At 40.4% G+C, this 16435-nt stretch overlaps 1 protein-coding gene across 9 annotated transcripts in view; it reads left to right on the top strand.

Moving 5' to 3' along the window:
- NSD1 (nuclear receptor binding SET domain protein 1) overlaps nucleotides 1-16435 on the top strand; it is a 121395-nt gene that overhangs the window by 61356 nt on the left and 43604 nt on the right. For all 9 annotated transcript variants that reach the window (XM_028497864.2, XM_028497862.2, XM_028497869.2 and 6 more), the window contains 2 exons: nucleotides 2317-2489; nucleotides 4746-7317. In XM_028497864.2, coding sequence (XP_028353665.1) covers nucleotides 2317-2489; nucleotides 4746-7317 — 2745 coding nt within the window. The remainder of the gene's footprint in view (nucleotides 1-2316; nucleotides 2490-4745; nucleotides 7318-16435) is intronic.

The raw sequence follows: 16435 nt of genomic DNA, 5'->3' as shown, positions 1-16435 counted from the left end.
CTGATTAAAGAAATTAAAGATGATACAGATAGATGGAGAGATATACCATGTTCTTGGATTGGAAGAATCAACATTGTGAAAATGACTCTACTACCCAAAGCAATCTACAGATTCAATGCAATCCCCATCAAACTACCACTGGCATTTTTCACAGAACTAGAACAAAAAATTTCACAATTTGTATGGAAACACAAAAGACTCCAAAATAGCCAAAGCAATATTGAGAACGAAAAATGGAGCTGGAGGAATCAGGCTTCCTGAATTCAGACTATGCTACAAAACTACAGTAATCAAGACAGTATGGTACTGGCACAAGAACAGAAATATAGATCAGTGGAACAGGATAGAAAGCCCAGAGATAAATCCATGCACATATTGTCACCTTATCTTTGATAAAGGAGGCAAGAATATACAGTGGAGAAAAGACAGGCTCTTCAGTAAGTGGTGCTGGGAAAACTGGACAGGTACATGTAAAAGTATGAGATTAGAACACTCCCTAACACAATATACAAAAATAAGTTCAAAATGGATTAAAGACCTAAATGTAAGGCCAGAAACTATCAAACTCTTAGAGGAAAACATAGGCAGAACACTCTATGACATAAATCACAGCAAGATCCTTTTTGACCCACCTCCTAGAGAAATGGAAATAAAAACAAAAATAAACAAATGGGACCTAATGAAACTTAAAAGCTTTTGCACAGCAAAGGATACCATAAACAAGACCAAAAGACAACCCTCAGAATGGGAGAAAATAGTTGCAAATGAAGCAAATGACAGAGTCGGGCTTCCCTGGTGGCGCAGTGGTTGGGAATCTGCCTGCCAATGCAGGGGACATGGGTTCGAGCCCTGGTCTGGGAAGTCCCACATGCCGCGGAGCAACTAAGCCCGCGAGCCACAGCTACTGAGCCTGTGCGTCTGGAGCCTGTGCTCTGCAACGGGAGAGGCCGCGACAGTGAAAGGCCTGCACAGCGCGATGAAGAGTGGCCCCTGCTCACCGCAACTGGAGAAAGTCCTCGCACAGAAACGAAGACCCAACACAGCCAAAAATAAATAGATAAATTTATTAAAAAAAAAAAAAAAAAAAAGTCATGTACCAAAATGTTCACTGCAGTTCTATTTACTATAGCCAGGACATGGAAGCAACCTAAGTGTCCATCAACAGATGAATGGATAAAGAAGATGTGGCACATATATACAATGGAATATTACTCAGCCATAAAAAGAAACGAAATTGAGTTATTTGTCGTGAGGTGGATGGACCTAGAGTCTGTCATACAGAGTGAAGTAAGTCAGAAAGAGAAAAACAAATACTGTATGCTAACACATATATATGGAATCTAAGAAGAAAAAAAGGTCATGATGAACCTAGGGGTAAGACGGGAATGGAGACGCAGACCTACTAGAGCATGGACTTGAGGATGTGGGGAGGGGGAAAGGTAGGCTGTGACAAAGTGAGAGAGTGGCATGGACATATATACACTACCAAATGTAGGGAGGATAGCTAGTGGGAAGCAGCCGCATAGCACAGGGAGATCAGCTGGGTGCTTTGTGACCACCTAGAGGGGTGGGAGGGAGGGATACGCAAGAGGGAAGAGATATGGGAACATGTGTATATGTATAACTGATACACTGTTATAAAGCAGAAACTAACACACCATTGTAAAGCAATTATACTCCAATAAAGATGTTAAAAAAATGGAGAGTATACTTATTTTTTAGAGTTCATTTTTGTGAAGAATACATGCAAAGCACCTAGTGTAGTACCTTGCCCAGAGTAGCTGTGCCATAAATGTTAGCACATCATATGTGGCATGGTGTTGAAACATTTCTTCTTCCTTATATTTTAGCATAACGTTTTAAGAGTTTTTTGGTGGTTAGTTCTTGTTGATTATTATATTTGCGATGCTGTGGCTTATCATATGCCTTTTGTGATTTCTGGTAATGAGGTTATAAAATTTTATAGATTGATGGTAGAAAAAACTTAGTTGTTATATTAATTTGTTATATGATTAGCTAGCTAATCAACCTCCAACTGGTTTGGAATATATAGCATATCATCAGACCAAACCATTAAATTCTTTCATTACACTCTTAACCATTTTCTTGTCACATAAATTGAAAATTGAAAATTTACCTTCTGTCTGACCTACTTCACAGTTTCTTGTTCTGTAGGTTTTTTAGCTTGTTGAGTTTTTATTTTATTTTAGTTTTAAGTGAAAAGAGGCTTCTTTGGCCACTGTTATGTGGCTGTTCTCTTGATGATGAATATCAATTTTTTAAAGCAATGACACTGTGTTTTTTATTTTTATCTAGTTTCTAACCGGAGGCCCTATCGACAGTACTACGTGGAGGCTTTTGGAGATCCTTCTGAGAGAGCCTGGGTGGCTGGAAAAGCAATCGTCATGTTTGAAGGCAGACATCAATTTGAAGAGCTCCCTGTCCTTAGGAGAAGAGGGAAGCAGAAAGAAAAAGGATATAGGCATAAGGTATTTAAAAAAAGCCTCTCAAATTATCTTCTTGGGGGTAGTTAGGGAGGGGTTACAGGATCAATCAAAGGAAGAAGTATTATATTTTTGGAATATAAGTTATTTCCTTTGGTAGTAGGATGTTGGTGAGAAAATTGGCAGAAAGCAAGTGTTTTTGCAGGGATGAGATGGGGCTAGCCTTCCAAATATTTATACTCAATTTTTTGAGAAATGATTTCAGTTAACTTCTGCCATGTCACTTAGATGTGATAGTACAAAAAGGCATGACCAGTCATCTTTGGTTATATCTGATGTAAGAAGAAAATGATAATCAAAATAAAATATTCTACTTCTCACTCTCTGGATTAATTATTTCTCTTAAAAATGAGAAAGATAAGACTTTAAACATTTTTGTTTTGTTTCTTGTTTTGGTTTTTGTGTGTGGTTGTTAAGGCTTAAGCAGTTTCAAACCTGGTTATGTTTTAATAAAGAACGTGATGTTTTTGTTTCATTTGCTTGATGTGTTAAAGTTTTGGCTGTTTCTTTTGATACTCCTTTATAGTCTATTCTAGAAGGGGAAATAGTTCCTCTTAGATTTGTGTTTCAGACTTATAGGCTATTTTATAAGAATCACAGTTAGGATAATTTTTAGTCAGTATGCAGTCCCTGCTGTTTCCAACTGGAGTTCCTTCCTCTCTAAAACTAATGTAATAATATGTACCTTGTCAAATTGTTGTGAGGATTAGAAATAAATATTTTATATGTCATACGTCTGATGCTCTGAAACAACTAGTGTGTGTTATTGTTAGGATAGAATAGAAGAGGATAACTTCATCCTTTCTAATACTTTGGGTGGTTGGTGGTGGGGAGGTGTCAGAGTTTTTGTGTCAAGCCTTTAACTATGTAGATTAACCAACCCCCTTTTCAGAGGAGTTCTCTAGGGCTTTCAGGTTCTGGAAAATTGATTTACTATGGTCATAGTTAGAAAGTCAATGGGTGTGTGTTTGTGTGTAAAGTAAACCAGATGATCAGTTTATTGCTTTATAAGAGGAGGCTTCCTGTACACTATACATGGTGGCCTTAATTTTTACATGGTCAGCAGAACATGACCTTTCACAAGTATTAAAGTGTTTGTGAACACTAACTGATAGAACCTTGATTGACATTTATTGTATGAAGCCAGGGAGGGAAATAAGAGTCTTGAAAATTAGGTATATTTCACAGAGCCTCAATGTCCTTATGCTGTGAGGAATCAAGAAAAGAGCATATGTAACTTGTTATATATCCAGGGTGTATTTTTGTCTCTGGACTACATGGTTAAGCCCAGGACACTGCTTGGTTATAATCCAGATTTAAAAGAAAATGAATGAATGAATTAATTTTTCCTTTTTGCTCCGTTGGGTCTTTGTTGCTGTGCGTGGACTTTCTCTAGCTGCGGCGAGCGGGGGCTACTCTTTGTTGCGGTGTGCGGGCTTCTCATTGTGCTGGCTTCTTTTGTGGCAGAGCACAGACTCTAGGTCCACGGGTTTCAGTAGTTGTGGCATGAGGGCTTAGTAGTTGTGGCGCATGGGCTTAGTTGCTCCATGGCATGGGGGATCTTCCAGGACAAGGGATCGAACTCCTGTTCCCTGCATTGGCAGGAGGATTCTTAACCACTGCACCACCAGGGAAGTCCCTATAATCCAGATTGTATGTAACATGTGTAGAAGAATTTGATTAGCCAAGGGCCTGGTGATAACCAGAGTTCCAAATTTCATTTCTTCTAGGGCAGGTCTGACTTACTCATTTCTCCAGTCCTAGTTTTTCCACATGCATCTCCTTTCTTTAACCTTTTGCTTTCTCTTTTATGTAACTGAGCCATGTGCTTGGCCTTCATAAGTCAGGAAGGAAATCTTTATTCTAAGGTTGGAGGGGTGAGTAGGAATGGTCTGGTTATTCCTTGATTTAGTAATATGATGTTGATTAGTAATGTAATGTTGTAGTCTAATTTATGGTCCACTCTTTTGTGCTTTTAATGGTAAGGGGAGTGGAGGGTTTATGGGATCAGTCTTTCTCCAGTGATAGATCTTAGTGGTGGAAGTAGTGTTGAGGAATCCCGATTAGCTAAGTTCTGGGTGAACTGTGGGTGTTAACCACCTGGCAGTCCCATAAAAGAGCCTTGAAGAAGCACAACAAGGCTTGGAAAAGCTTCGGATTTGAGAGGTGTTCACTGATCATCTCCCTGTTTCCCCTTCTATTTCTTAGACTAGTGATAATCTTTTTCTCTTTAAATTTAAGGTTCCTCAGAAAATTTTGAGTAAATGGGAAGCCAGTGTTGGTCTTGCTGAGCAGTATGATGTTCCCAAAGGGTCGAAGAACCGAAAATGTGTCACCAGTTCACTCAAGTTGGACAGTGAGGAGGATATGCCGTTTGAGGACTGTACAAATGACCCTGAATCAGAACATGACCTGTTGCTTAATGGCTGCTTGAAATCTCTGGCTTTTGACTCTGAACATTCTGCAGATGAGAAGGAAAAACCTTGTGCTAAGTCTCTAGCCAGAAAGAGCTCTGATAATCCAAAAAGGACTAGTGTGAAAAAGGGCCACATGCAATTTGAAGCACATAAGGAAGAACGGAGGGGAAAGATTCCAGAGAACCTTGGCCTGAACTTTATTTCTGGGGATGTATCTGATAAGCAGGCCTCTAATGAACTTTCCCGGATAGCAAACAGCCTCACAGGGCCCAGCTCTGCCCCAGGAAGTTTCCTATTTTCTTCTTGTGCAAAAAACACTGCAAAGAAAGAATTTGAGACTTCAAATTGTGACTCTTTACTGGGCTTGTCTGAGGGTGCCTTGCTCTCCAAACGTTCTGGGGAGAAGAAGAAACTCCAGCGAGGTCTGGTGTGTAGTTCAAAAGTGCAGCTCTGCTATATTGGAGCAGGTGATGAAGAAAAGCGAAGTGATTCCATTAGTATCTGTACCACTTCTGATGATGATGGAAGCAGTGATCTGGATCCCATAGATCATAGTTCAGAGTCTGATAACAGTGTCCTTGAAATTGCAGATGCTTTCGATAGAACAGAGAACATGTTACCTGTGCAGAAAAATGAAAAGGTAAAGTATTCTAGGTATCCTGCCACAAACACTAAGGTAAAAGCAAAGCAGAAGACCCTCATTACTAATTCACACACAGACCACTTGATGGATTGTACCAAGACAGTAGAGCCTGGAACTGAGACGTCTCAGGTTAATCTCTCTGATCTTAAAGTGTCAACTCTTGTCCGAAAACCCCAGTCAGATTTTAGAAATGATGGTCTTTCTCCAAAATTTAACACACCATCGAGCATTTCCAGTGAGAACTCAATAATAAAAGGTGGGGCTACAAATCAAGCTCTGTTACATTCGAAAAGCAAACAGCCCAAGATCCGAAGTATCAAGTGCAAACATAAAGAAAACCCAGTTGTAGTAGAACCGCCTGTTGCAGATGAGGACTGCAGTTTGAAATGCTGCTCTTCTGATACCAAAGGCTCTCCTTTGGCCAGCATTTCCAAAAGTGGGAAAGTGGATGGGCTAAAACTACTGAGCAACATGCATGAGAAAACCAGGGATTCGAGTGACATAGAAACAGCAGTGGTGAAACACGTTCTGTCAGAGTTGAAAGAACTATCTTATAGATCCTTAAGTGAAGATGTCAGTGACTCCGGAATGTCAAAGCCATCAAAACCATTACTTTTTTCTTCTGCCTCTGGTCAGAATCATATACCTATTGAACCAGACTACAAATTCAGTACATTACTAATGATGTTGAAAGATATGCATGATAGTAAGACCAAGGAGCAACGGTTAATGACTGCTCAGAACTTGGTCTCTTATCGGAGTCCTGGTCTTGGGGACTGTTCTACCAGTAGTCCTGTGGGGGCTTCTAAGGTCTTGGTTTCAGGAGGCTCCACTCACAGTTCAGAAAAAAATGGAGACGGCACTCAGGATCCAGTCCGTCCTAGCCCTAGTGGGGGTGACTCTGCACTGTCTGGGGAGCTATCTACCTCCCTACCTGGCTTGGTGTCCGATAAAAGAGACCTCCCTGCTTCTGGCAAAAATCGTTCAAACTGTGTTACTAGGCGCAACTGTGGTCGATCAAAGCCATCCAAATTACGAGATGGTTTTTCAACCCAGATGGGAAAGAACACAGTGAACCGTAAAGCCTTAAAGACAGAGCGCAAAAGAAAACTGAACCAGCTTCCAGCTGTGACTCTTGAGGCTGCACTGCAGGGAGACAGAGAGGGTAGGGGTTCAGAGAATAGCTCCTCCAGAGGTGAGGCAGAAGACCCTGGTAAAGAAGAACCCCTTCAATTAATGGGCCATTTAACAAGTGAAGATGGTACCCATTTTTCCAGTCTTAATTTTGATAATAAAGTCAACCAGTCTGACCCTGATAAAGTTCCTGAAAAAGACCCCTCTTTTGAAAACAGAAAAGGGACAGAGCTGGAGTCTGAAATGATTAGTGAGAATGATGAACCCACTAGTGTAAATCAAGTGGTGCCTAAAAAGCGGTGGCAGCGTTTAAACCAAAGGCGCACTAAACCTCGTAAGCGCACTAACAGATTTAGGGAGAAAGAAAACTCTGAGGGTGCCTTTGGGGTCTTGCTTCCTGCTGACCCTGTAAAGAAGGGAGATGAGTTCCCAGAACAGAGACCTCCTCCTTCGACGAACATACTAGAGGATGCACTGACAGATCCAAATCATGCCGACTGCTTAGATTCAGCTGGGCCACGGTTGAAAGTTTGTGATAAATCCAGTGCCAGCAATGAAGAGGTGGAAAAGGAGCCAGGAATTCCCAGTTTGACCCCTCAGCCTGAGCTCCCTGAACCAGGTAAGGACTCCTGACTGTGAAAGAAAGGGACTAGAGGAAGTGATGATAATGATACCCTTCTGAAGTTGGTCTGTTTTCATGGAAGGCCTAAGTGTAAGTTGGGAGGGAAGGATTATCACTTGAAGTGAAGAAAGGGCTTTATGTAGAAGGGTCTGAATTTTGAGGACCAGGTTTACATATACTTTCAGAAATTGTTTTACCAAGAAGCTCTTTTTTCTTTTGCTTTTAGTAAGTCTCAAGAACATTTTGTTCCTGCTCCCCATTTCCTACCTTTTAAAATCTGTGAACTTTGGGGGACTCAATTTGGTATTGTAAGTATTTGAGAGGCTCTGAGCCTAAGACTAAAATCTAGTTAGTTTACAGAAAGCAAATAGATTTTATTGAGCGTCAGGCTCTCTTGGACTACAACTTAAGGAAAGTCCTCCTGTTATGTAGACAAAGGAGATGTGCTTTTGAAAAAATGTAAGTGTTCTGTAGTACTTATTTGAAGGCCTTAGATGTCTTGCATCCCTTCTGGAATGAGGTTTGAGAAGAAAGTTTTAAAAATCTGAAGTACCAGGGTATCCTTCCTTAGCAGCAGAAGGAAAACAGCAGGAGTCTTTCAAAATATAATATTATACAATATTGTTATTGAGGATAAAACTGACTTTCCTTAAACATAAGAGTTTTCAATGTTGTTTACCATAGTAGATTCTAACAGCTTTATTGAAACATAATTCACTGACCATAAAATTCACCTGTTGAAAGTTTATACTTCAGTGGTTTTTTAGTATACTCAGAGACTTGTGCATCCATAAACATGATTAATTTTGGAACATTTGCATCACCCCAGAAAGAAACCTTGTACCCTTTTTTAATCTCCCTTCATTTCTCCCCAATCTGTAGATTTGCCTGTTATGTACATTTCATGTAAATGGAATCATACAATATGTGGTACTTTGTTTTTTTTTACTTAGCATGTGTATCAACGCTTTATTGTGGTAAAAAACACATGAATTCATCCTCTGAACACGTTTAAAGTGTATATTACAGTATTAACTGTATGCACGTTGTTGTATAACACCATTTATTGAAGAGACTATCTTTTCTGCATTGTATAGTCTTAGCACCCTTGTCAAAGATAATTTGACCATACATGTAAGGGTTCGTTTCTGGGCTCTCTATTTTGTTCCATTATCTATATGTTTGTCTTTATGGTAATATCATATTTTTTTTTGTTTTTAATTACATTTATTTATTTAATATTTTTGACTGTGTTGGGTCTTTGTTGCCACGTGCAGGCTTTTCTCTAGTTGCGGCGAGCAGGGGCTACTCTTCGTTGTGGTGCATGGGCTTCTCATTGGGTGGCTTCTCTTGTTGCAGAGCACGGGCTCTAGGCGCGTAGGCTTCAGTAGTTGTGACACGTGGGCTCAGTAGTTGTGGCTCGCAGGCTCTAGAGCACAGGCTCAGTAGTTGTGGCACATGGGCTTAGTTGCTCCGCGGCATGTGGGATCTTCCCGGACCAGGGCTCAAACCTGTGTCCCCTGCATTGGCAGGTGGATTCTTAACCACTGTGCCTCCAGGGAAGTCCTATCATATTGTTTTGATTACTGTAGCTTTGTAACATGTTTTGAAAACACAGTGTGTGAGTGAGTCCTCCACCATCTTTGTTCTTTGTCAAGATTATTTTGACTATTGGGGGGTCCATTGAGATTTCATGTGAATTTTAGGATGTCTTTTTTCTATTTCTGCAAAAAATGCCATTGGGATTTTGATAGAGCAGTGAATCTGAAGATCGCTTGAGTAGTATTGACATTTTGTTAATGTTAAGTCTTTTGAATCCATGAACACAGGATGTCTTTCCATTTATTTGTGTTTTTAATTTCTTTCAGCAATGTTTTATAGTTTAAGTGCCCAACTCTTTCACTTCCTTGGTTAAGTTTATTCCTAAGTGTTTTTATTCTTTTTTATGCTATTATAAGTGGGATTGTTTTCTTAATTTCCTTTTTGAATTGTTCATTATTAGTGTATAGAAACACAACTGATTTTTAAAATAAATTTATTTATTTATTTATTTATGGCTGCGTTGGGTCTCCGTTGCTGTGTGTGGGCTGTCTCTAGTTGCAGTGAGCAGGGGCCACTCTTATTTATTTATTTATTTTTTAGATGTTGGGGGTAGGAGTTTATTAATTAATTTATTTTTGCTGTGTTGGGTCTTCGTTTCTGTGCAAGGGCTTTCTCTAGTTGTGGCAAAGCAAAGGGCAAAGCTTCTCATTGCACTGGTTTCTCTTGTTGAGGAGCATGGGCTCTAGGTGCAAGGACTTCAGTAGTTGTGACATGTGGGCTCAGTACTTGTGGCTCGTGGGCTCTAGAGTACACGCTCAGTAGTTGGCGCGGACGGGCTTAGTTGCTCCGTGGCCTGTGGAATCTTCCCGGACCAGGGCTTGAACCTGTGTCCCCTGCATTGGCAGGCAGATTTTTAACCACTGTGGAAGTCCCACAAGTGATTTTTTTTTTTTTTTTTTTTTTGTGGTATGTGGGTCTTCCTCCGCTGTGACCTCTCCCGTTGTGGAGCACAGGCTCCGGACGCACAGGCTCAGCGGCCATGGCTCACGGGCCCAGCCGCTCCGTGGCATGTGGGATCCTCCCAGACCGGGGCGCGAACCTGGTTCCCCTGCATCGGCAGGCGGACGCGCAACCGCTGCGCCACCAGGGAAGCCCCACAAGTGATTTTTGAATGTTGATTTTTCTATCTTGCAGCTTTACTGAATTCATTTATTATTCTTACAGCTTTTTTGTGGAATCTTTAGGGTTTTCTGTACTTTAGGTCCTGTCATCTATGAACAGAGATCATTTTACTTTTCCCTTTCCAATTTGGGTGTCTTTTATTTCTAATTCTTGCCTAATTGGACTTCTAGTATTGTGTTAAATAGAAGTGTCAAGAATAGGCATTCTGGCCTCTTCCTGATCTTAGAGAAAAAGCTTTCAGTCTTTCACCATGGACTGTCGTGTTAGCTGTGGGATTTTCATAAATGACCTTTATTTTAGATTATTTCCTTCTGTTCCTAGTTGAGTGTTTTTTTATCAGGAAAATGTGTTGAATGTAGTCAAGCCTTTCTGCATCAATTGAGATGATCATGTGATTTTCTTCCTTCTTTTAATGTGTTGTATTACATTTATTGATTTTTGTATGTTGAACCATCCTTCCATCCCAGGAATGAGTCCCACTTGGTCATGGTGTATAATCCTTTTTAAGTGCTGCTGTTGAATTCAGTTTGCTAATTTGGTGAGAATTTTTTACATAAGTGTTCATAAGGGATATTGGTATGTCTTTTTTTTTTTTTTTTAATTAACGTGTATTTGTTTGGCTCCCCCCTCTTCCATTTTTTGGAAGAGTTTGAGAAGGCTCGGGATTAATTCTTATTTAAATGCTTGGTAGAATTCTCTAGTGGAGGCATCTGATCCTGGGGCTCTTCTTTCTTGGGAAGTTTTTGATGACTGATTTAAACTCCTTACTACAGGTTTTCTATTTCTTCATGATTGAGTCTGGGTGGATTGCATGTTTCTAGAAATTTATCCAGATCTTGTAGGTTATCCAATTTGTTAGCATATAATTGTTCATAGTAGTCTCTTAAACTTCTGTTTCTGTGGCTTCCATTGAAATGTCTTCTCTAATTTCTGGTTTTCATTATTTGTGTCTCCCTCGCTCTCTCCATCTAGCTAAAGCCTTGTCAATTTTGTTGATCTTTAAAAAACAAACTCTTAGTTTTGTTTATATTTTTAAAAAATTCTCTATTTTGTTTATTTCTGCTCTAATATTTATTACTTCTTTCCATTTGCAAATAAACTTTGTGCTTATTCTTTTTCTTATTCCTTGAATGTAAAGTTAGGTTGTTTATTTGAGATCTTTCTTTTTTCTTTAAGTGTGCACTTCGTGCTGTAAACTTCCCTTTTAGTACTTCTTTTTGCTACATCCCATAAGTTTTAGTATATTGTGTTATTGTTTCCATTTGTGTCAGAGTATGTTCTAATTTGAGGGAGGAGATTTCTTCTCTGACCAATTTGTTGTTCAAGAGTGTTAATTTCCACATATTTGTGAATTTTTTATTTCCCAACTGCTCTTCATTTTAAATTTCATTCCATTGTGATTGGAAAAGATACTTGGTATGATTTCATTATTTTTAAATTTGTTAAGACTTGTGTTGTGAACTATTATGTGATCTATCCTGGAAAATGTTCCCTGTGTGTTTGAGAAGAATGTGTATTCTGCTGCTATAAGGTTGAGTGTTCTGTATTTTTCTGTTAGGTCAGGTTGGTCTACAGTGATGTTCAAGTTCTCTGTTTTTCATATTGATCTTCTGTCTGGTTGTTCTCTTCATTATTGAAAGCGGAGTATTAAACTCTTTTTAAAAAATATTTATTTATTTATTTTGGTTACGCCAGGTCTTAGTTGTGGCTCACGGGCTCCTTAGTTGTGGCATGGGAACTCTTAGTTGCAGCATGCATATGGGATCTAGTTCCCTGACCAGGGATCGAACCTGGGCCCCCTGCGTTGGGAGCGTGGAGTCATAGCCACTGTTTCACCAGAGAAGTCCCTAAACTCTACTGTTATTGTTTTACTGTCTGTTTCTCCTGTCATTTCTGTTAGTGTTTGCCACATATATTTGTGTGTTCTGATGTTACGTACATATTTATTTTTGATTGTTTATGATTGTTATCTTTTAAAATATGTTTATAATTGTTTATTTTCTTGGTAAATTGATTCTTTTATCATTATATAATGTCCTTATTTGCCTCTAGAGATAGTATTGGCTCAAGTCTATTTTGTCCAGTTATGGCTACCTCTGCTCTCGTTTGCATGTAATATCTTTCATCCTTTTGGTTTCAGTCTACATATGTCTTTACATCTAAGGTGATGTTATCTTGTAGAATGAATATAGTTGCATCTTGTTTTTTTAGTCCATTTAGCCACGCTATGTCTTTTGATTGAGCAGTTTAACCCATTTACATTCAAAGAAATTATTGACAGGGAAGGACTTATTGCCATTTTAATTGTTTTCTGTCTTGCAGCTAATTTGTCCCTCTTATCTCTCTTGCAGCCCTCCTTTGTATTTCTTTGATTTTTTTATATTGATATACTTTGATTTCTTTCTGATTTTATCTTCTGTAGGCATTTTCTTTGTGGTTACCATGGGGCTTACATAAAACATTTTTTTAAAAAAATTATTTATTTATTTATGGCTGTGTTGGGTCTTCGTTTCTGTGCGAGGGCTTTCTCTAGTTGTGGCAAGCGGTGGTCACTCTTCATCGCGGTGCGTGGGCCTCTCACTATCGTGGCCTCTCTTGTTGCGGAGCACAGACTCCAGACGTGCAGGCTTATTAGTAATTGTGGCTTATGGGCCCATTTGTTCCGCGGCATGTGGGATCTTCCCAGACCAGGGCTCAAACCCGTGTCCCCTGCATTGGCAGGCAGATTCTCAACCACTGTGCCACCAGGGAAGCCCACATAAAACATTTTATAGTTATAACAAACTGTTTGGAGCTGGTAACGATGTAACTTCAATTGTGTACAAAAACTCTTTTACATCTCCCCATTCCCACTTTGTTATTGATGTCACAAATTACGTGTATTCATTAGCATAGTTTTATAATTATAGTTATTTCTTATGTTTTTGTGTTTTAAATTCAATACCAGACTTAAAAGTGCTTTATATGCCACCATTATAGTATTACAGTATTGTATTGGTCTATATATTTACCTTTATCAGCTATTTTTATTTTATATGCCTTGGTGTTGCTGCCTAATGGCCTTTTGTTTCAACTTTTAGGACTCCCTTTAGCATTTTTTTGTAAAGGAGATCTAGTGGTTATGAACTCAGCTTTTGGTTTACATTTTAAAAAAATATTTATTTAATCTATAGTTTTGGCTGTGTCAGGTCCATTTTTAAAAAAAAATAAATTTGTTTTATTTTTTGGCTGCTCTGGGTCTTTGTTGCTGTGTGTGGGCTTTCTCTAGTTGCGGCGAGCGGGGGCTACTCTTCGTTGCAGTGCACGGACTTATTGCAGTGGCTTCTCTTGTTGCAGAGCACAGGCTGTAGGTACTCAGGCTTCAGTAGTTGTGGCACGTGGGCTCGGTAGTTGTGGCACGTGGGCTCAGTAGTTGTGGCTCGCGGGCTCTAGAGTGGAGGCTCAGTAGTTGTGGCACACGGGCTTAGTTGCTCCGTGGCATGTGGGATCTTCCTGCACCAGGGCTCGAACCCGTGTTCCCTGCATTGGCAGGTGGATTCTTAACCACTGTGCCACCAGGGAAGTTCGCGTCAGTTCTTAGTTGTGGCATGCAGGGTCTTCGTTGAGGTGTGTGAGATCTTTAGTTGTGGCACGCAGGCTCTTCGTTGTGGCACCGGACTTCTCTCTAGTTGTGGTGTGTGGGCTCTGTAGTTGCAGCACACGGGCTCTCTCATTGAGGTGCTCGAGCTCAGTAGTTGTGATGCGTGGGCTTAGTTGCCCTGCAGCATGTGGGATCCTAGTTCCCTGACCAGGGATCGAACCTGTGTCCCCTGCATTGGAAGGTGGTTCTTTACCACTGGATCACCAGGGAAGTCCCAGATTTTGTTTTAGAAAATTCATTTCATCTTCATTTTTTTTTTTTTTTTTTTTTTTTTTTTGGTACACGGGCCTCTCACTGTTGTGGCCTCTCTCATTGCGGAGCACAGGCTCCGGATGCGTAGGCTCAGCGGCTATGGCTCACGGGCCTAGCCGCTCCGCGGCATGTGTGATCCTCCCGGACTGGGGCATGAACCCGTGTCCCCTGAATCGGCAGGAGGACTCTCAACCACTGCGCCACCAGGGAAGCCCTCATCTTCATTTTTGAAGGACAGTTTTCCAGATTATAGTAATCTTGGTTGGAAGTTTTTAAATTTTAGCGCTTTGAATATATCATGCCACTCTCTTCTGGCCTGTAAGGTTTCCACTGATAATCTAATGTGAGTTCCCTTGTCCTTGACTAGTTGCTTTTCTCACTTCTTTCAAGATTCTCTCTTTGTCTTTGTCTTTTGATAGTTTGATTATAATGTGTCTCACTGTGAGCCTCTTTGAGTTCATTCTGGATGGAGATCTTCAGCTTCTGATATGAGATGCCCCATTTCCTTTTTCAGATTTGGGAAAATTTTGACCATAATTTATTCAAATTCTCTTCTCTTTTTGGAACTCTCATAATGTGTGGATTGGTTTGCTTCATTCTTTTTTCTTCTCTGACTTGTTAATTTCAAATGACTTGTGTTTGAGTTTGCTGATTCTGTCCTATGCTTAAGTCTGTTGTTTAATCTCTCTATTGAATTTTTCAATTCAGTTATTATGTCCTTTAGCTCCAGAATTTCTGTTTGGTTCCTTTGTATAGTTTCTGTCTTGCTGATACTCTCAGTTGTTCATGTTACTGTTTTCATGGTTTCTTTTAGATATCCGTGTTTTCTTGTAGATCATTGAGCTTCCTTAATACAATTATTTTGAATTCTTTCCCATAATTCATAGATCTCTGTTAGTTTCTGGAGATTTATTTTGATCCTTTGGGCCATGTTTCCTAGTTTCTTCATGTACTTCATGAGTTTTTTCCCCTGAGTTTTTTGGGGTTTGTTTTTGTTTTTGGCCGTGCCGTGCAGCATGCAGGAATCTTAGTTCAACCAGGTATTGAACTCGTGCCCCCTGTAGTGGAAGCACGGAGTTTCAGCCACTGGACCACCAGGGAAGTCCCCTTCCCCTGAGTTTTATGTGTTTGACACTGGCTTCATACAGGGCAAAACTCACCAGTCAGCTTGGCTAGGGATTCTGGGGACCTCTGGAACCTTTTTTGGAGGATGAGCTTCTCTGGGCTTGTGTGTGTAATTTCCTAATTAGAGAGGTTTGTCCATTTCTTTTTCAGGAGCTTGTAATCTCTTGCTTCTTCTAGTGTTTTTCTGCAGTACTGCAGGTTAGCCATTGCTACTGCAACAAGCTTTCTCACTCTCTTTAATTCTCAGTGGTCCCTAGGTATCTGAAGCATGTTGGCTCTCTGTCAGCTCCCAGAAGCAGGCAAAACAGATACTAGTCCCTTGGGCAGTTTTCTAAAAATCTGGATTTCCAAATGCTCCCTTCTTTCCCTCCCTTTGTAGAGAGAGCCAAGAGTTGAGTGCCTTCTTCCAATCTTACCAAGCCCTGCTGGCCTCCATCTGTGTCACTACAGGCGCTCTGGTTCCACAACATGCTGCCCACTCTTTCATTTGTTGTCAGTGCCCCCAGGAGTCCAAACTGTGTGGCTTCTGTTTGTGCTCCTAGTCAGGTTAGACAGAAACCGGCCCCTTGGGCAGCCCTATGAAAAGCTGGAATGTTGAACATCCCCACTTCCACTCCCCAGCTTTGAGGGGGAGCTCAGCTGTGCTTGCTTCTGAGTGGCAATCTCAGATAAAGTGAATTGGCTCTTGTAATCCATTTCAGTGCTATTGTTCTTGGCTTTGCACTTGCCCTGGGGTATTGTAACTTCTTAACTGATTTCTAGAGTACTCACAAAGGTGTTTTGATGCATATATTGTTAGTTTGGTATCTCTGTGAGGTAAATAATGTGGGGACTTTCTGTTCTGCCAGCTTGCTGTTGTCTGCTCTTACTTCATGCCTTTTTAATGCCAAATAATATTCCAGTGTACAAATAAGCCATGTTTTATATTTTATTTATTCTTTCATCAACTGATCAACATTTTGATTGTTTTTACTCTTTGGCCTTTATAAATAATGCTGTTACGAACATTCGTGTGCAGTGTTTTGTGTGGATGTGTTTTTATTTTTACTGTATACCTCGGAGTGGAATTCCTGGGTCATTTGGTAATTATATGTATAAGTTTTGAGGAACTGCCAGAATGTTCAGTAGTTGTGGCACGTGGGCTCAGTAGTTGTGGTGCTCGTGCTTAGTTGCTCCATGGCATGTGGGATCTTCCCAGACCAGGGATCAAACCCGTGCCCCCTGCAGTGGCAGGCGGATTCTTAATCACTGCGCCACCAGGGTAGTCCCCTTTGCTTGTTTTTTAATTGGGCTATTTGTCTTTTTTTTTTTTTTTTTTTGTGCTACGTGGGCCTCTCACTGTTGTGGCCTCTCCCGTTGCGGAGCACAGGCTCC

Source organism: Physeter macrocephalus, chromosome 2 (assembly GCF_002837175.3).
Source record: "Physeter macrocephalus isolate SW-GA chromosome 2, ASM283717v5, whole genome shotgun sequence".
Classification (NCBI taxonomy): domain Eukaryota; kingdom Metazoa; phylum Chordata; class Mammalia; order Artiodactyla; family Physeteridae; genus Physeter; species Physeter macrocephalus.
The sequence above is the reverse complement of the archived record's forward strand: the minus strand, read 5'-3'. Positions and strand labels throughout refer to the sequence as shown.